Consider the following 20,228-nt stretch of genomic DNA (forward strand, 5'->3'; position numbering starts at 1 on the left):
CATCAAAACAAATTGCACCGCTGCAGACTCTCGCTCACTAAATAGAAACACAAACATGCTCCACATTATGTTCCTTTCTTTTGGTTGAACTGCTCGTTGTTACACTTCCGTCTGATGACCGCTCGCACGTCCGAGGCACTCGTCTGCGGAAACTCTTGAATTACAGCATCTGTTAAGAGAAGAGAAATGATGTCATACAGCATATTCATACAACAGTTTCTTCTATTTTGACCACACAGGAAATCCTGTTGAACCAATATTATTTTTTGAACAGTAAATCAGGATTAATATTGAGGAACTATATCAATATGATATGCCAATATTCCTACCAGTGCAGGTCAAACATATATTTCATCATGGGTGGTGTGTTGAACATGTGATCCTGCTGCTTTATAAATCACAGAAGCTTTAAATTGTCTACATACGACTCAAGACAATTACCTACCTGTTATGGCCTGCACTTTGGCAACGTCCAGTTGTCTTTTAGGAGGTCCCACTTTCCCAGACTTCCCAGTCAGGGTGGACAGTGCAAGGACCTCCTTTGTGAACACCAGAGCAGCCAGCTCCTGGCAAAAAAGGGTCATGATCGATTAAGCCGCAGGAAGGCCCTCTTTGAAACCGTCACTGTGCTGCCAGCCAAGGCGTGCTGTATACGAGAGAATCAATGGAACACATTAATATACAGTTGGAAGATCTCTCCCTACCTATTAGGAATTAATAGACCTTATTCACATATGAATACAATGTGCTTCATTATTTAAAACACTGCTAGTCGTCTGTACATCCCTCTATGGAGCGGTACCACCAGTGGTGTGGAGGTTCCCACTCTCTACTAATTCACATGACTGATGTGTGACACATGTAACCTAGTAAATCCCATCACTTTATTTCTGACACATTTGAACTTGAACAGCAGACGATGCTGGGGAAGACAAAAGGAACGTGGTGTCATTTTTCTATAGCCCTTACACTGAGCAATCAACATTTACTTCACAATGACAAGTTAAAGCAAAAAAGTTCAGCATTGTTTTCCTTTCTCAAAATCACAGACATGTTCTATACCTATTCAACAGGTGTGAACTGAGTTCTTTGTGCTGTCGCAATGACTTGTTATAACTATTAGTGATATTAGGATCTTAAAACATTTTCTGTAATACAAAACAGTACATGTGGCTGGTTACATTGACTTACCATATACTTCAGAATGAGATGTCCATCATCTTCCTCAAGTTGGATGCCTAGAGGATGGCCGCCCTTGAAAGCACTTGTCGCCTGTATAAAAGGATTACACTTGTTGAAATATCCCTCAAAACATCAATAATTTCAAAAAATGTCTAGAATATATATAGGACCTATGGTGACCTTAAAACATCTTTAAGACTAGCCCTATTTTTAGGCCTCTGGTCGAAAATTGCATACCCATACTAAAGAGAGTGTATTTCTGCAACTACAAGGTCTATTTTAATAATTTTTTGATTGTATAATACAGGTAACACTTGGAAGATGTGCTGATATGTGTAAATATTGTGTATATGTTACTGGTTAATAACATATTTTCACATATGGCACAGCTCAAATTGAAAAAGTTGCAGTTTCGCCTGAAAAAAAGCACTTGTGTCTAAAATATTACTTGAAATAAGGCCTAAAAATGTTAATGGCATAGCCAAAGTCATAGCACAACAGGTTTTACAGTCTCTAAACTGATTTGACTTTGATTGAGTAAAGCAGGCCAGCATAAACCAAGCAAAGGCATGCAAAATTCTCATTTTTGGAAGCAGCAGTTGCATTGCCGTATTCTAATTGTATATACTATATAACGAAATATTAACTATATATTCACTTTTCTTATCACTGAGTGTTCAATAATCCTAATAAATCAGTTTGATACCATTTTGAATAATTTTGAGCAGTTATGATGTGTCATATCTGTCATTCATAACAATAACTGGCTCATAATGTGTGTCTATGTGACACTGGTAAGGCCTGTGATCGGCCGATTTACAAGTGTGAGACGATTTTAGATGTGGGATAGTCCAACGGGAGCCATGCGGGAGTGTTTGAGAATCTCCGTTTCTCTTTACTGACTAAAAATCGCAAAATGCAGGCAAACCCCCCTCTCTACATGGATTGGTCCACCTCACAGAATCGGCTGCCATTTTGCCATTCATTCCGCCCGCGCATTGATACCAGTTACAGTCATGCAACACAGGATGGAGGACACATGAGCGTCGAAATCCGTTGGAATAAATCCGTTTTACATCGCCAAAACCGTCAAAACGTAAGTTTTTTTACCCAATTTATTTTCTCGTGACCAGTGGCTGATGTTGGCATGTATACCCATAACCTTTGAACGGTTTGAAAGAGAGTAATTTCGACGCCGCTGCTCGTTTCCGGGTCGAATCACGAGCCTGCTAGATGTGCTCATCCGCCATGTGCGATCCGTGCTTCGTGATGAGAGATCATACAAAGAGCACAGTTCGTCGATTTTTGGCCAAAATTGTGGCAAATCTTCTAGATATCTTCCAGATATGATCTTAGTTCATGTATAATTGTGTTTTGCAGTGTGTAAAATGGCTCCCATGGTTGTTTCGCCCAGAATCTCTTTGTTACACAGGTATTATTTTTTTTTTTTTTTATTATTTTATTCCTTTAGCAAAAGTGAATTGTACACATGTACACCACCCCCCCGCCCCCCTCTAGCCCCCTTTAAAGGGGGCTCTCGTGTGCAAGAAGTAATATACACTGACTTCATTATACATTCTCTTAATGGAATAATGAATTATCTTAGTTCTGCTTACATGACCCTACTACCTTTACTTATAGTTATTCTCATAAAGCACAACCTGGTGATTACCTTCACTTTACTGAAGCCTGCTTCTGGTGAACTCAGACTAGACTTACACAAAGTGAGCTTCTGCTGTTGCTCTGTAATGACTCAGCGTCATTGTGTTGACTGAACGGCAGCTTGCTGCTGAAATACAACGTTAACGTTCCGGTGTCACGCCGTTCAGTTTACATTATGAGGGACGGTAACATTAACCCCTTGCTGTTTATTAAGTGCATCTTCAACACCATTTACTAACGTGACTTCAGTTAGCTTTGTCTAATTCTACCACACTGAAAATATTTAAAAACATACTTGCAACCAGTCAGGAATATACAGTTTGCATTCAGCATGGCCAGTCTACAACTCATTAAATAGTCCATTAACATTTGCATGTTTGTGAAGTCCACACGCTACTAACAGTCTAAAAGCTACTAAAATTGAATTCACCTAGCATTACACTTGAGAGCAATATCATGTTAGGTTAATGTTAACATACATATCACCTTCACATTATGTTACTACACAACTAAGCTAACGTTAGCTGTTGTGACGTTAGCTAAAGTAGCAAACACACAATTGATAGTCAGCTAAATGATTTTTTCTATCAAACACTGTTTTAAAGTGTAAAGAAAACTCTGTTTTAGAACAAATACAACACACATATGGTTATAAATTGCTTACTTACCGAAAACTGAGACCTGTGGACAGACAGCAGTGCACGAACTGTATTGCATCAAACATCAATGCACCGATTAATCGAAAACTTAATTATTGCTGTGTACATAGATAAATGAATATTAAACAGCATGTAGTCAACTACTGATGCTAACGCACTCCCATCGGCCCAGATTAATTAATTAATGTATTAATTTCTTGCATAAGGTCATTATATCGCCTTCACTTTTATTTTGAAATATTCTTCTTTCCGGGTTACCTGTTGTGCTCTGCGTCTTGTTTTAAAGGAAAAAACAAAAAAGGGATTTGCAAAAACGAAATACGGCTCGTTATTTGACTTTGGTTTTTCCGTTTTTGGTTTGAAACAAAAAACGAGAATACCATGGTATTTCCGTATTTTCGTCTGAACGGTAAAACAGATGACTAAAACGTACACGGACCTTATTTGACTTTGGTTCTTGGTTTTTCCGTTTTTGAATTCAGAACCAAAAACGGAAATACGACCGCCCATTTCCGTTTTCCCGCTCTTGGTTTGAAACGAAAAACGAGAATACCATGGTATTTCCGTATTTTGTTTTTTCCGAATTAACGGTAAAACAGATGACTAAAACGTACACGGACCCTCCTCCTACACTCCGTCACCGTCCTTCACTCTTGTCTCACAAACACACACGAGCGCGATCGTCTTGTTACAGATTAAACGTGACTGTTGTGAAGTGGAGCTTCTCGTGAGGAACAAGACACGTCTTGTTTGAAAGGAACACTTTACTGTCTGAACTGCAGTATTACAGTGTTACAGTGTTACAGTGAACACAACGCGCTCTTGCACCCGACATGGTTTTCTAGTATCAACATTGTTAGTGTCAAGAACACGTACCATTCTACTTCCTGTCTTCAAAGTAAAAGCACTTCCGTTTTCATGCTCTTCACAATAAAAGTAAATCATGCAATCAAACAATTTACAACAGTGACAATAATAAAATACATAGTGTCGAGTTTTTAAAGTGTTTTGTTTGTAATATGTATAATAAGCATCATTTAGTATCACTACTGAGAATTTAACAAACATAAAAACATGACGTAGATATGTTTCAGTTTTCAAGGTGTATATTTAAATATCATCTCTTACACATGAACATAAAGTTATGAACACTGGCTGAATATCTATGATCAGAATCATTATAACTGTTTAACTGCTGCTGTGTAAAGAGAATACTGCTGTTAACAAGAACCTGGTGTGTTTAAAGTGTTTACAAACCAAATGTTATTGACCTTTTGTTCATACAGCAGTACTTTAAAATAAAAGTGCACAATACACTACTTTTGAATTCATTATTGAACTTTGCCATAACAATGAGATTAACCGCGATTAATCGCAAAAAATCCATGAGATTAATCGCGATTAAATATTTTAATCGTTGCCCATATTTTAATATAATTAATCGCGATTTTAATATTTTAATCGTTGGACAACGATTAAAATATTTTAATCGCGATTACTCTCATTGTTATGACAAAGTTCAATAATGAATTAAAAAGTAGTATATTGCGCACTTTTATTTTAACAGTACTGCTATATGAACTAAAGGGCAATAACATTTGGTTTGTAAACACTTATTAAAACAAATAAGGTTATTTTTAACAGCAGTATTCTCTTTACACAGTAGTGATCATATTCCTTATATTATATCATTCTTATATCATATGTATATTTTCCCTTTAACTCACGAGATGCAGCATGTTTTATACTTAATGTGAATATAATTCATACTTTGTTGGCATCTTATTCTGAAAACCGGATGTTCGTCTGAAGAAACCGGATGTTGTCTCACGTTAATCTTTCCGCTAACTTTCAAAGTCCTTCGCTCGCTCCCGATCTGTGCCGTTTGAATGCGTTTACCGTGAATGTCAGCATATAGGTGCACTAACATGTAAGTGTCTGCTGACTTTACCGCAGGATGTCCAGTAGTCTCCAGGCAGAGCAACAGCTGGTGCTCGTTGTAACGCCGCTTGTCTTGCTTTTGTTTATCTAAACGTCTCCCACACGCTGCATCAACGGAGTCTGCTGAAGACTTCCTCCACGGACTTTCAAAATAAAAAAAATGGGTCAACGCGCTATAAAATAATTGTCAGCGTCAATTAATGAATGCGTTAACATGATAATAACGCGTTAACTTGCCCAGCACTAATATATATACATGTATATATATATATATATATACACACAAGTTTGTTGGACTTTATTTGTTTAACCGTTTTAAATGGGAAAGAAACATGTTGTTCAAAGACAATAAAGGTTTTCTAAAAATCAAAATCTCTCTCTGTCTCTGTCTGTCTGTCTGTCTCTCTGTCTCTCAGCGAGTCTTCCTGCCAGTGATACAGCGTCTGAAAACACAGAGAACATTGATGAAGAACACACCAACTGCTGTCAGAACTGCTGGTAACACACACACACACACACACACACATCCTCTCCAGAGGATGAACCCTCCTCTAACTGTCCTCTGTCTCACGTGAGACTGAGCGGGACGTTTTCCCGAACAGAGGTCCCTGAACACACCATCCAGCCTCCATGTTTGAACAAACTAACTCGAGTCTCCTTTCAGCTCCTGGGTGATGAAGATCAGCTGCTGGTGAGTTCACTGTCCCTCACACCTGCAGGACAGAAGAGTTTCCTCCTCATAGTCTTGACTCTCGATGTCCTTTTGTCTCTCAGTCGGACGCTGCGTCGCTGGAATCGAGTCTGTCGACGAAACTGTCGCACCGCCGTCAAGTCGGTGACGTTCTATTGGCTGGTTCTGCTGCTCGTCTTCCTCAACACCTCCCTCAGCGCCTCGGAGCACTACAACCAACCTGATTGGCTGACACAAGTCCAAGGTAGCAACACACACACACACACACACACACACACACACATGGAATACAGTTCTTCATCATCTTCATCATGTGTGAATGTTTTAATAATACAACAGTTTGTCCGTCTAGTTCACATACATCGGGACATTTCTCCTCCTGACGGTGATTTAAACTTAAAACAGCTTCATTTCTTCATCATTGTCTCTAAAAACAGACGTCAGTGAACGCACCACGACACGTTCAACAGCAACACCAGTGCAACAAATAGATATATAATATCTATCAATAATACAATATATATGTATTTATTTCATCGTGCACGTTCTGCTGTTTGCTGTCCCGTTTTTATAATGTTTAAAAAGAGCGAAGCTGAAGTAAAAGTACTACCAAAGTGTAGAAATACTCATTAAAAGTATGAGCACCAACACATACTTAAAGTACCAAAAGTAAAAGTACGCGTCATGCAGATTAATATTTATTATGTTATTTGATATTCAACATAAATATAATATAACGTAATACAATATAATATAATATAATATAACGTAATATAATATAACGTAATACAATACAATATAATATAATATAATATAACGTAATATAATATAACGTAATACAATACAATATAATATAATATAATATAACGTAATACAATATAATATAACGTAATATAATATAACGTAATATAATATAATATAACGTAATACAATATAATATAATATAACGTAATATAATATAATATAACGTGATATAATATAATATACCGTAATATAATATAATATAACGTAATATAATATAATATAACGTAATATAATATAATATAATATAACGTAATATAATATAATATAATATAACGTAATATAATATATTTAGTGCCGGGCAATGATTAAATTATTTAATCGCGATTAATCTCATTGTTATGGCAAAGTTCAATAATGAATTCAAAAGTAGTGTATTGTGCACTTTTATTTTAAAGTACTGCTATATGAACTAAAGGTCAATAACATTTGGTTTAAACACTTTAAACACACCAGGTTCTTGTTAACAGCAGTATTCTCTTTACACAGCAGCAGTTAAACAGTTATAATGATTCTGATCATAGATATTCAGCCAGTGTTCATAACTTTATCTTCATGTGTGTAAGAGATGATATTTAAATATACACCTTGAAAACTGAAACATATCTACGTCATGTTTTTATGTTTGTTAAATTCTCAGTAGTGATACTAAATGATGCTTATTATACATATTACAAACAAAACACTTTAAAAACTCGACACTATGTATTTTATTATTGTCACTGTTGTAAATTGTTTGATTGCATGATTTACTTTTATTGTGAAGAGCATGAAAACGGAAGTGCTTTTACTTTGAAGAGACAGGAAGTAGAATGGTACGTGTTCTTGACGCTAACAATGTTGATGAAACGTAGAAAACCACATGTCGGGTGCAAGAGCGCGTTGTGTTCACTGTAACACTGTAACACTGTAACACTGCAGTTCAGACAGTAAAGTGTTCCGTTCAAACCAGACGTGTCTTGTTCCTCACGAGAAGCTCCACTTCACAACAGTCACGTTTAATCTGTAACGAGACGATCGCGCTCGCGTGTGTGTGTGTGTGTTTGTGTGACGAGTGAAGGACGGAGTGTAGGAGGGGTTCTGGACCCGGGGGAAGAAGGAAGTGACGCCACACGAACACAGCTGTTCACTGCTTGCTGCCTGGTTCTTGTGTTAAAAATGTGCTTAATAATAAATAAATAAAAAACTGCATTAACGCGCGATAATATAATTGTCGGCGTTAATTAATTAATGCGATAATAACGCGTTAACTTGCCCAGCACTAAATATAATATAATATAACATAATATAATATAATATAACGTAATATAATATAATATAACGTAATATAATATAATATAATATAACTAGTGCTGGGCAAGTTAACCCGTTATTATCGCGTTAACGCATTAATTAATTAACGTCTACAATTATTTATTTTATTTTGAGAAAGTATGAATTATATTCACATTAAGTATAAAACATGCTGCATCTCGTGAGTTAAAGGGGAAATACACCTAAATTGTGGATAGAGTGTCTTTATTCTTTGATCGCTGGGTCACCTTCATCACCTCTGAGTTACAGCGTCATAGTGATGAAGAGTAGAGCTGGGTCACCTTCATCACCTCTGAGTTACAGCGTCATAGTGATGAAGAGTAGAGCTGGGTCACCTTCATCGCCTCTGAGTTACAGCGTCATAGTGATGAAGAGTAGAGCTGGGTCACCTTCATCACCTCTGAGTTACAGCGTCATAGTGATGAAGAGTAGAGCTGGGTCACCTTCATCGCCTCTGAGTTACAGCATCATAGTGATGAAGAGTAGAGCTGGGTCACCTTCATCACCTCTGAGTTACAGCATCATAGTGATGAAGAGTAGAGCTGGGTCACCTTCATCACCTCTGAGTTACAGCATCATAGTGATGAAGAGTAGAGCTGGGTCACCTTCATCACCTCTGAGTTACAGCATCATAGTGATGAAGAGTAGAGCTGGGTCACCTTCATCACCTCTGAGTTACAGCATCATAGTGATGAAGAGTAGAGCTGGGTCACCTTCATCACCTCTGAGTTACAGCATCATAGTGATGAAGAGTAGAGCTGGGTCACCTTCATCACCTCTGAGTTACAGCATCATAGTGATGAAGAGTAGAGCTGGGTCACCTTCATCACCTCTGAGTTACAGCATCATAGTGATGAAGAGTAGAGCTGGGTCACCTTCATCACCTCTGAGTTACAGCATCATAGTGATGAAGAGTAGAGCTGGGTCACCTTCATCACCTCTGAGTTACAGCATCATAGTGATGAAGAGTAGAGCTGCATCACATGCTCTGACTGTCATGAAGACACAACACACACATGTAGATGAAAGGTGTGAAACATGTTCCTGTTGCACAGCAGTGGAACGTTTCACACACAGTCACACACTGAGCACAGATAGTGAAGAGATAGAACTGCTGCTGTGTGAAGAGAACACTGCTGCTAACAACAACCTGATGTGTTTAAAGTGTTTACACACAATGTTATTCACCTTTAGTTCATAGAGCAGCACTTTAAAATAAAAGTGCACAATACACTACTTTTCATTTCATTATTGAACTTTGCCATAACAATGAGATTAATCATGATTAATTGCAAAAAATACATGCGATTAATCGCGATTAAAAATTGTAATCATTGTCCAGCACTAAATATAACATAATATAATATAATATAATATAACATAATATAATATAACGTAATATAATATAATATGATATAATATAATATAATGTAATATAACGTAATACAATATAATATAATATAATATAATATAACGTAATATAATATAATACAATATAACATAATATAATATAACGTAATATAATATGATATAATATAATATAATGTAATATAACGTAATATAATATAATATAACGTAATATAATATAATTAGTGCTGGGCAAGTTAACGCGTTATTATCGCGTTAACGCATTCATTAATTAACACTGACAATTATTTTATCGCGCGTTAACGCAGTTTTTAAAATTTATTATTATTAAATTTAATTTTTAATTTTTTTTAATTGAAAGACAAGAGACAATACATAGACATAACAACAAGAGGATGACAAGAACAGTGTGTGTGTGTGTGTGTGTCCTTGAGCCTTTTGAGATGGGAAAAAATAATAATAATAATAATAATAATAATTAAAAAACAACAACAAGAAAACAAAAAAAACAGGTAAGTATTTTTAATTTATTATTATTGTAACAGACTGTCTCATGTTTATCGTTTTGTATTGGAGATATGATGTCCCTTCAGGGTTGCCGTAGAGAAAAGGCGACTTCCGCTTCTGGTCGAGGGGGGGGGGGGGGGGCAGAAATAAAGAGAGAAGCTGCACCAGCTGTTGCTCTCCCTGGAGACTACTGGACATCACTGCGGTAAAGTCAGCAGACACTCAGATCTCCGTGGTCAACTCAGCAGACACTTACATGTTAGTGCACCTATATGCTGACATTCACGGTAAACGCATTTAAACGGCACAGATCGGGAGCGAGCGAAGGACTTTGAAAGTTAGAGGAAAGATTAACGTGAGACAACATCCGGTTTCTTCAGACGAACATCCGGTTTTCAGAATAAGATGCCAACAAAGTATGAATTATATTCACATTAAGTATAACACATGCTGCCTGCATCTCGTGAACCAAATGTTATTGCCCTTTTGTTCATACAGCAGTACTTTTAAAATAAAAGTGCGCAATACACTACTTTTGAATTCATTATTGAACTTTGCCATAACAATGAGATTAATCGCGATTAATCGCAAAAAATCCATGCGATTAATCGCGATTAAATATTTTAATCGTTGCCCAGCACTAACTATAATATAATGTAATATAATATAATATAACGTAATATAACGTAATATAATATATAATATAACATAATATAATATAACGTAATATAATATAACATAATATAATATAATAATACAGATATACCTGACGTGTCTCTGCAGACATTGCCAACAAGGTGCTGCTGTCTCTGTTCACCGTGGAGATGCTGCTGAAGATGTACAGTCTGGGTCTGGCTCACTACTTCGTGGCGTTCTTCAACCGCTTCGACTGCTTTGTGGTGTGCGGCGGCATCGTGGAGACCATCCTGGTGGAGCTGGGCATCATGCCGCCGCTGGGCATCTCCGTGCTGCGCTGCGTCCGCCTGCTGAGGATCTTCAAGGTCACACGGTGAGGAAAAGGGTTTAGACCGGCAGCTCAGACTCTAACCGAGTCCAGCTCTGATGATGATGATGATGTCGCTCTGTGTCTGCCCAGCCATTGGACGGCTCTGTCCAACCTGGTGGCGTCGCTGCTGAACTCCATGAAGTCCATCGCCTCGCTGCTGCTGCTGCTCTTTCTCTTCCTCATCATCTTCGCTCTGCTCGGCATGCAGCTGTTCGGAGGAAAGTTCAACTTCGACGAGACGCAGACCAAACGCAGCACCTTCGATGCCTTTCCTCAGGCGCTGCTCACCTGCTTCCAGGTAACGCAATTCACTTTATTTTGAAGAGCACAAATTCATTAGAACCAGTCCTAACTATAAACCTGATCCAGCCCTAGCTATAAACCTGAGCCAACCCTAACTATAAACCTGAACCAGCCCTAACTATAGACCTGATCCAGCCCTAGCTATAAACCTGAGCCAGCCCTAACTATAAACCTGAACCAGCCCTAGCTATAAACCTGAGCCAGCCCTAGCTATAAACCTGAACCAGCCCTAGCTATAAACCTGAGCCAGCCCTAGCTATAAACCTGAACCAGCCCTAGCTATAAACCTGAACCAGCCCTAGCTATAAACCTGAGCCAGCCCTAGCTATAAACCTGAACCAGCCCTAGCTATAAACCTGAGCCAGCCCTAGCTATAAACCTGATCCAGCCCTAACTATAAACCTGAGCCAGCCCTAACTATAAACCTGAACCAGCCCTAGCTATAAACCTGAGCCAGCCCTAACTATAAACCTGAACCAGCCCTAGCTATAAACCTGAGCCAGCCCTAGCTATAAACCTGAGCCAGCCCTAACTATAAACCTGATCCAGCCCTAACTATAAACCTGAACCAGCCCTAACTATAAACCTGAGCCAGTCCTAACTATAAACATGAGCCAGCCCTAGCTATAAACCTGATCCAGCCCTAACTATAAACCTGAACCAGCCCTAGCTATAAACCTGAGCCAGCCCTAACTATAAACCTGATCCAGTCCTAACTATAAACCTGAACCAGCCCTAACTATAAACCTGAACCAGCCCTAACTATAAACCTGAGCCAGTCCTAACTATAAACCTGAACCAGCTCTAACTATAAACCTGAGCCAGCCCTAACTATAAACCTGAACCAGCTCTAACTATAAACCTGAGCCAGCCCTAACTATAAACCTGAACCAGCCCTAACTATAAACCTGAACCAGCTCTAACTATAAACCTGAGCCAGCCCAAACTATAAACCTGAGCCAGTCCGAACTATAAACCTGAACCAGTCCGAACTATAAACCTGAACCAGCCCTAACTATAAACCTGAACCAGCCCTAACTATAAACCTGAACCAGCCCTAACTATAAACCTGAACCAGCCCTAACTATGAACCTGAACCAGCCCTAACTATAAACCTGAACCAGCTCTAACTATAAACCTGAGCCAGCCCTAACTATAAACCTGATCCAGCCCTAACTATAAACCTGAACCAGCCCTAACTATAAACCTGAACCAGCCCTAACTATAAACCTGAGCCAGTCCTAACTATAAACCTGAACCAGCCCTAACTATAAACCTGATCCAGCCCTAACTATAAACCTGATCCAGCCCTAACTATAAACCTGATCCAGCCCTAACTATAGACCTGATCCAGCCCTAGCTATAAACCTGAGCCAGCCCTAACTATAAACCTGAACCAGCCCTAGCTATAAACCTGAGCCAGCCCTAGCTATAAACCTGAGCCAGCCCTAACTATAAACCTGAACCAGTCCTAGCTATAAACCTGAACCAGCCCTAACTATAAACCTGAACCAGCCCTAACTATAAACCTGAACCAGCCCTAACTATAAACCTGAACCAGCCCTAACTATAAACCTGAACCAGCCCTAACTATAAACCTGAGCCAGTCCTAACTATAAACCTGAACCAGCCCTAACTATAAACCTGAACCAGCCCTAACTATAAACCTGAACCAGCCCTAACTATAAACCTGAACAAGCCCTAACTATAAACCTGAGCCAGCCCTAACTATGAACCTGATCCAGCCCTAGCTATAAACCTGAACAAGCCCTAACTATAAACCTGATCCAGCCCTAACTATAAACCTGAACAAGCCCTAACTATAAACCTGATCCAGCCCTAACTATAAACCTGAACAAGCCCTAACTATAAACCTGATCCAGCCCTAGCTATAAACCTGATCCAGCCCTAACTATAAACCTGAACAAGCCCTAACTATAAACCTGATCCAGCCCTAGCTATAAACCTGAACCAGCCCTAACTATAAACCTGAACCAGTCCTAGCTATAAACCTGAACCAGCCCTAACTATAAACCTGAACCAGCCCTAACTATAAACCTGAACCAGCCCTAACTATAAACCTGAACCAGCCCTAACTATAAACCTGAACCAGCCCTAACTATAAACCTGAGCCAGTCCTAACTATAAACATGAGCCAGCCCTAACTATAAACCTGAACAAGCCCTAACTATAAACCTGAGCCAGCCCTAACTATGAACCTGATCCAGCCCTAACTATAAACCTGATCCAGCCCTAGCTATAGACCTGATCCAGCCCTAGCTATAAACCTGAGCCAGCCCTAACTATAAACCTGATCCAGTCCTAGCTATAAACCTGAACCAGCCCTAACTATAAACCTGAACCAGCCCAAACCTGAACCAGCCCTAACTATAAACCTGAACCAGCCCTAGCTATAAACCTGATCCAGCCCTAACTATAAACCTGAACCAGCTCTAACTATAAACCTGAGCCAGCCCTAACTATAAACCTGATCCAGCCCTAACTATAAACCTGAACCAGTCCTAACTATAAACCTGATCCAGCCCTAGCTATAGACCTGAGCCAGCCCTAACTATAAACCTGATCCAGCCCTAACTATAAACCTGAACCAGTCCTAACTATAAACCTGATCCAGCCCTAGCTATAAACCTGAGCCAGCCCTAATTATAAACCTGAACCAGCCCTAACTATAAACCTGATCCAGCCCTAACTATAAACCTGAACCAGCCCTAACTATAAACCTGATCCAGCCCTAACTATAAACCTGATCCAGCCCTAACTATAAACCTGAACCAGTCCTAACTATAAACCTGATCCAGCCCTAATTATAAACCTGAACCAGCCCTAACTATAAACCTGATCCAGCCCTAACTATAAACCTGATCCAGCCCTAACTATAAACCTGAACCAGCCCTAACTATGACCTGAACCAGCCCTAACTATAAACCTGAGCCAGTCCTAACTATAAACCTGATCCAGCCCTAGCTATAAACATGAGCCAGCCCTAACTATAAACCTGAACCAGCCCTAGCTATGAACCTGATGATGTCGATGTGTGCAGATCCTGACCGGGGAGGACTGGAACATGGTTATGTACGACGGCATCATGGCTTACGGCGGCCCCGTGTTTCCGGGTATGATCGTGTGCGTTTACTTCGTCATCCTCTTCATCTGTGGTAACTGTATCCTGTCAGCGAGGCGTTCACTGACCTCACGGACACAGCAGGAATGCTGTTGGTTTTTCATGTTGTACAGCTTTATATCTTTTGTAATAATAATCTCAAGCCCTCAGAGTGTCTCAGTTTGTTACGTCTTCTTAACGAGAGTCAGACATCCTGCTGAACGTCTTCTTGGCCATCGCCGTAGACAACCTGGCCGGAGGAGACGGAGAAGACAAGAAGAAGGAGTGAGTGATGGAGGGATGGAGGAAAGAGGACAAAATACAGACGATAGAGTGGTTTATTATTTTCCTGTTGTCTCTCCAGTAAGAAGACAGAAGGAGCGGTGGAGGAGGAGGAGGTTGCAGGAGAAGGAGAAGAACAAGCAGAGGAAGAGGAAGTAAAGGTGAAGAATGGAGGTCTGACTTCACTCTTTGATCTCTGATGTGAATCCGTCAGTCTGACGGCTGTTTGTCTCTTCAGGTGGACATCGATGAAGACACCGAGTACGAGGAGGAGGAGGAGCCTCCTGAAGGAGAAAACGGTCAGTCGACGCCTGAAGAAGACTTTTTGTGATTTTATTGAAATAATGTTTTTGTTATTATTATCATTATTTACCTCACCTCTCCTCTCTCCTCACTTCTCTCCTCACTTCTCTCCTCTCACGGTCTCTCCTCTCTCCTCTCCTCTCACCTCTCCTCACTTCTCTCCTCTCACGTCTCTCCTCTCTCCTCTCCTCTCACCTCTCCTCTCTCCTCACTTCTCTCCTCTCACGTCTCTCCTCTCTCCTCTCCTCTCACCTCTCCTCTCTCCTCACTTCTCTCCTCTCACCTCTCTCCTCTCTCCTCTCACCTCTCCTCTCTCCTCACTTCTCTCCTCTCTCCTCTCTCTCCTCTCCTCTCCTCTCCTCTCACCTCTCACCTGTCTCCTCACCTCTCTCCTCACTTCTCTCACCTCTCTCCTCTCTCCTCTCACCTCTCTCCTCTCCTCTCACCTCTCCTCTCACCTGGCTCCTCTCTCCTCACCTCTCTCCTCTCTCCTCTCCTCTCACCTCTCCTCTCTCCTCACTTCTCTCCTCTCACCTCTCTCCTCTCTCTCTCCTCTCACCTCTCCTCTCTCCTCACTTCTCTCCTCTCTCCTCTCTCTCCTCTCCTCTCCTCACCTCTCTCCTCTCACCTCTCACCTCTCCTCACCTCTCTCCTCTCCTCTCACCTCTCCTCTCACCTCTCTCCTCTCCTCTCTCCTCTCCTCTCACCTCTCTCCTCTCCTCTCACCTCTCCTCTCTCCTCACTTCTCTCCTCTCACCTCTCTCCTCTCACCTCTCCTCTCTCCTCTCCTCTCACCTCTCCTCTCTCCTCACTTCTCACCTCTCCTCTCTCTCCTCTCCTCTCACCTCTCACCTGTCTCCTCACCTCTCTCCTCACTCTCTCACCTCTCTCCTCACCTCTCTCCTCTCTCCTCTCACCTCTCTCCTCACTTCTCTCCTCTCACCTCACTTCTCTCCTCTCACCTCTCTCCTCTCTCCTCTCCTCTCACCTCTCTCCCTCTCCTCTCACCTCTCCTCTCACCTCTCTCCTCTCCTCTCACCTCTCCTCTCACCTCTCTCCTCTCCTCTCTCCTCTCCTCTCACCTCTCTCCTCTCCTCTCTCCTCACTTCTCTCCTCTTCACCTCTCTCCTCTCTCCTCTCCTCTCACCTCTCCTCTCACCTCTCCTCTCACCTCTCTCCTCTCACCTCTCCTCTCACCTCTCCTCTCACCTCTCTCCTCTCACCTCTCACCTCTCCTCTCACCTCTCTCCTCTCCTCTCACCTCTCCTCTCACCTCTCCTCTCCTCTCTCCTCTCCTCTCACCTCTCTCCTCTCCTCTCACCTCTCCTCTCTCCTCACTTCTCTCCTCTCACCTCTCTCCTCTCACCTCTCCTCTCTCCTCTCCTCTCACCTCTCCTCTCTCCTCACTTCTCACCTCTCTCCTCTCTCTCCTCTCCTCTCACCTCTCACCTGTCTCCTCACCTCTCTCCTCACTTCTCTCACCTCTCTCCTCACCTCTCTCCTCTCTCCTCTCACCTCTCTCCTCACTTCTCTCCTCTCACCTCACTTCTCTCCTCTCACCTCTCTCCTCTCTCCTCTCCTCTCACCTCTCTCCTCTCCTCTCACCTCTCCTCTCACCTCTCTCCTCTCCTCTCACCTCTCCTCTCACCTCTCTCCTCTCCTCTCTCCTCTCCTCTCACCTCTCTCCTCTCCTCTCTCCTCACTTCTCTCCTCTCACCTCTCTCCTCTCTCCTCTCCTCTCACCTCTCCTCTCACCTCCTCTCACCTCTCTCCTCTCACTCTCCTCTCACCTCTCCTCTCACCTCTCTCCTCTCACCCTCTCCTCTCACCTGGCTCCTCTCTCCTCACCTCTCTCCTCTCACCTCTCTCCTCTCACCTCTCCTCTCTCCTCTCCTCTCACCTCTCTCCTCTCCTTTCTCCTCTCCTCTCACCTCTCTCCTCTCTCCTCACCTCTCTCCTCTCACCTCTCTCCTCTCACCTCTCCTCTCACCTCTCCTCTCACCTCTCCTCTCACCTCTCACCTCTCCTCTCACCTGGCTCCTCTCTCCTCACCTCTCTCCTCTCACCTCTCTCCTCTCACCTCTCTCCTCTCACCTCTCCTCTCTCCTCTCCTCTCACCTCTCTCCTCTCCTTCACCTCTCCTCTCACCTCTCCTCTCTCCTCACTTCTCTCTCTCACCTCTCTCCTCTCCTCCTCCTCTCTCCTCCTCTCTCATCACCTCTCTCCTCACCTCTCTCCTCTCACCTCTCTCCTCTCTCCTCTCTCCTCTCTCCTCTCACCTCACTTCTCACCTCTCTCCTCACTCCTCACCTCTCTCCTGTCACCTCTTCCCTCTCTCCTCACCTCTCTCCTCTCTCCTCTCACCTCTCTCCTCACTCCTCTCCTCTCTCCTCTCACCTCTCCTCCTCCACTTCTCACCTCTCTCCTCACCTCTCTCCTCTCTCCTCTCACCTCTCACCTCACTTCTCTCCTCCTCCTCTCACCTCTCTCCTCACTCCTCCTCCTCTCTCCTCACCTCTCACCTCACCCTCAACCACCACCTCACCTCCTCCCTCTCCTGTCACCTCCTCCTCTCTCCTCACCTCTCTCCTCTCACCTCACACCTCTCTCCTCACACACACTCCACAACACCTCACCCTCTCCACACTTCTCACCTCTCTCCTCACCTCTCTCCTCTCTCCTCTCACCTCTCTCCTCTCTCCTCACCTCTCTCCTCACTCCTCACCTCTCTCCTCTCACCTCTCTCCTCACTTCTCACCTCTCACCTCTCTCCTGTCACCTCTCTCCTCTCTCCTCACCTCTCTCCTCTCTCCTCACCTCTCTCCTCACTCCTCTCACCTCTCTCCTCTCCCTCTCCTCACTCTCACCTCCTCCTCACCTCTCTCCTCTCTCCTCTCACTCTCACCTCAGCTCACACCTCACTCCCTCACTCCCTCACCTCACACCTCACTCTCACCTCTCTCCTCTCTCCTCTCACCTCTCACCTCACACCACTCCTCTCTCCTCACCTCTCTCCTCACTCTCACCTCTCTCCTCACTCCTCTCCTCTCTCCTCTCACCTCTCACCTCACTCTCTCCTCTCCCCACCTCTCACCTCACCTCTCTCCCTCTCCTCTCACCTCTCTCCTCACTCCTCTCCTCTCTCCTCTCACCTCTCTCCTCACTTCTCACCTCTCTCCTCACCTCTCTCCTCTCTCCTGTCACCTCTCTCCTCTCTCCTCACCTCTCTCCTCTCTCCTCTCACCTCTCTCCTCACTCCTCTCCTCTCACTTCTCACCTCTCTCCTCACCTCTCTCCTCTCCCTCTCACCTCTCTCCTCTCTCCCACCTCTCACCTCCACCACACACCTCACCTCACCCTCAACACCTCTCACCACACTCTCACCTCTCACCTCCACCACCACCTCACTCCTCTCTCCTCACCTCTCCCCTCTCACCTCTCACCTCTCTCCTCACTCCTCCCCTCTCTCCTCACACCTCTCTCCTCACATCTCACCTCACCCACACCTCTCTCCTCTCACCTCTCACCACTCACCTCACACTCCCTCTCTCCTCTCACCTCTCTCCTCACTCCTCACCCTCTCACCTCTCACCTCTCTCCTCACTCTCACCTCTCCACACCTCTCTCCTCTCTCCTGTCACCTCTCACCTCTCTCCTCACCTCTCACCTCTCTCCTCATCACCTCTCTCCTCACTCTCTCCTCTCTCCTCTCACCTCACTCCTCACTTCTCACCTCTCTCCTCACCTCTCTCCTCTCTCCTCTCACCTCTCTCCTCACCTCTCCACCACTCTCCCTCACTCCTCACCTCTCTCCCCTCTCACCTCTCTCCTCACTTCTCACCTCTCACCTCTCTCCCTGTCACCTCTCTCTCACCTCTCCCTCCTCACCTCTCTCACACCTCCTCACCACTCTCCACACTCCTCTCCTCTCTCCTCTCACCTCTCTCCTCACTTCTCACCTCTCTCCCTCACCACTCTCCTCTCTCCTCTCACCTCTCACCTCACTTCTCTCCTCTCTCCTCTCACCTCTCTCCTCACTTCTCACCTCTCTCCTCTCTCCTCTCACCTCTCTCCTCACTCCTCTCCTCACTCCTCACACCTCTCTCCTCACTTCTCACCTCTCTCCTCACCTCTCTCCTCTCTCCTCTCACCTCTCACCTCACTTCTCTCCTCTCTCCTCACCTCTCTCCTCACTTCTCACCTCTCACCTCTCTCCTCTCTCCTCTCTCCTCACTTCTCACCTCTCACCTCTCTCCTCACTCCTCACCTCTCTCCTCTCTCCTCACTTCTCACCTCTCTCCTCTCACCTCTCTCCTCACCTCTCTCCTCACCTCTCTCCTCACTTCTCACCTCTCTCCTCTCACCTCTCTCCTCTCACCTCTCTCCTCACTTCTCACCTCTCTCCTCTCTCCTCTCACCTCTCTCCTCACTCCTCTCCCTCTCCTCTCTCCTCTCACCTCTCTCCTCACTTCTCACCTCTCTCCTCTCTCCTCACCTCTCTCCTCACCTCTCACCTCTCTCCTCTCACCTCTCTTCTCACCTCTCTCCTCTCTCCTCTCACCTCTCCTCCTCACTCCTCTCCTCTCTCCTCTCACCTCTCTCCTCACTTCTCACCTCTCTCCTCTCTCCTCTCACCTCTCTCCTCACTCCTCTCCTCTCTCCTCTCACCCTCTCTCCTCACTTCTCACCTCTCTCCTCTCACCTCTCACCTCACTTCTCTCCTCTCTCCTCTCTCCTCACCTCTCTCCTCTCTCCTCTCACCTCTCACCTCACTTCTCTCCTCTCTCCTCTCACCTCTCTCCTCTCCTCTCACCTCTCCTCTCACCTGGCTCCTCTCTCCTCACCTCTCTCCTCTCACCTCTCTCCTCTCACCTCTCCTCTCTCCTCTCCTCTCACCTCTCACCTCTCCTCTCACCTCTCTCCTCACTCCTCTCCTCTCTCCTCTCACCTCTCTCCTCTCCTCTCACCTCTCCTCTCACCTGGCTCCTCTCTCCTCACCTCTCTCCTCTCACCTCTCACCTCTCCTCTCTCCTCTCCTCTCACCTCTCTCCTCTCCTTTCTCCTCTCCTCTCTCCTCTCTCCTCTCCT

At 43.8% G+C, this 20,228-nt stretch overlaps 1 protein-coding gene across 1 annotated transcript in view; it reads left to right on the forward strand.

Moving 5' to 3' along the window:
- Window positions 1-20,228, forward strand: part of cacna1fb (calcium channel, voltage-dependent, L type, alpha 1F subunit) — a 145,087-nt gene that overhangs the window by 84,175 nt on the left and 40,684 nt on the right. Inside the window, 9 exon segments of the mRNA XM_076076361.1 lie at window positions 5,861-5,942; window positions 6,109-6,135; window positions 6,219-6,379; window positions 10,909-11,134; window positions 11,222-11,429; window positions 14,496-14,616; window positions 14,765-14,844; window positions 14,951-14,998; window positions 15,076-15,136. Coding sequence (XP_075932476.1) covers window positions 5,861-5,942; window positions 6,109-6,135; window positions 6,219-6,379; window positions 10,909-11,134; window positions 11,222-11,429; window positions 14,496-14,616; window positions 14,765-14,844; window positions 14,951-14,998; window positions 15,076-15,136 — 1,014 coding nt within the window.

The sequence above is a fragment of the Anarhichas minor genome, unplaced genomic scaffold (genome assembly GCF_050575085.1).
Source record: "Anarhichas minor isolate MPS153535 unplaced genomic scaffold, ASM5057508v1 ptg000056l, whole genome shotgun sequence".
NCBI classification, from domain to species: domain Eukaryota; kingdom Metazoa; phylum Chordata; class Actinopteri; order Perciformes; family Anarhichadidae; genus Anarhichas; species Anarhichas minor.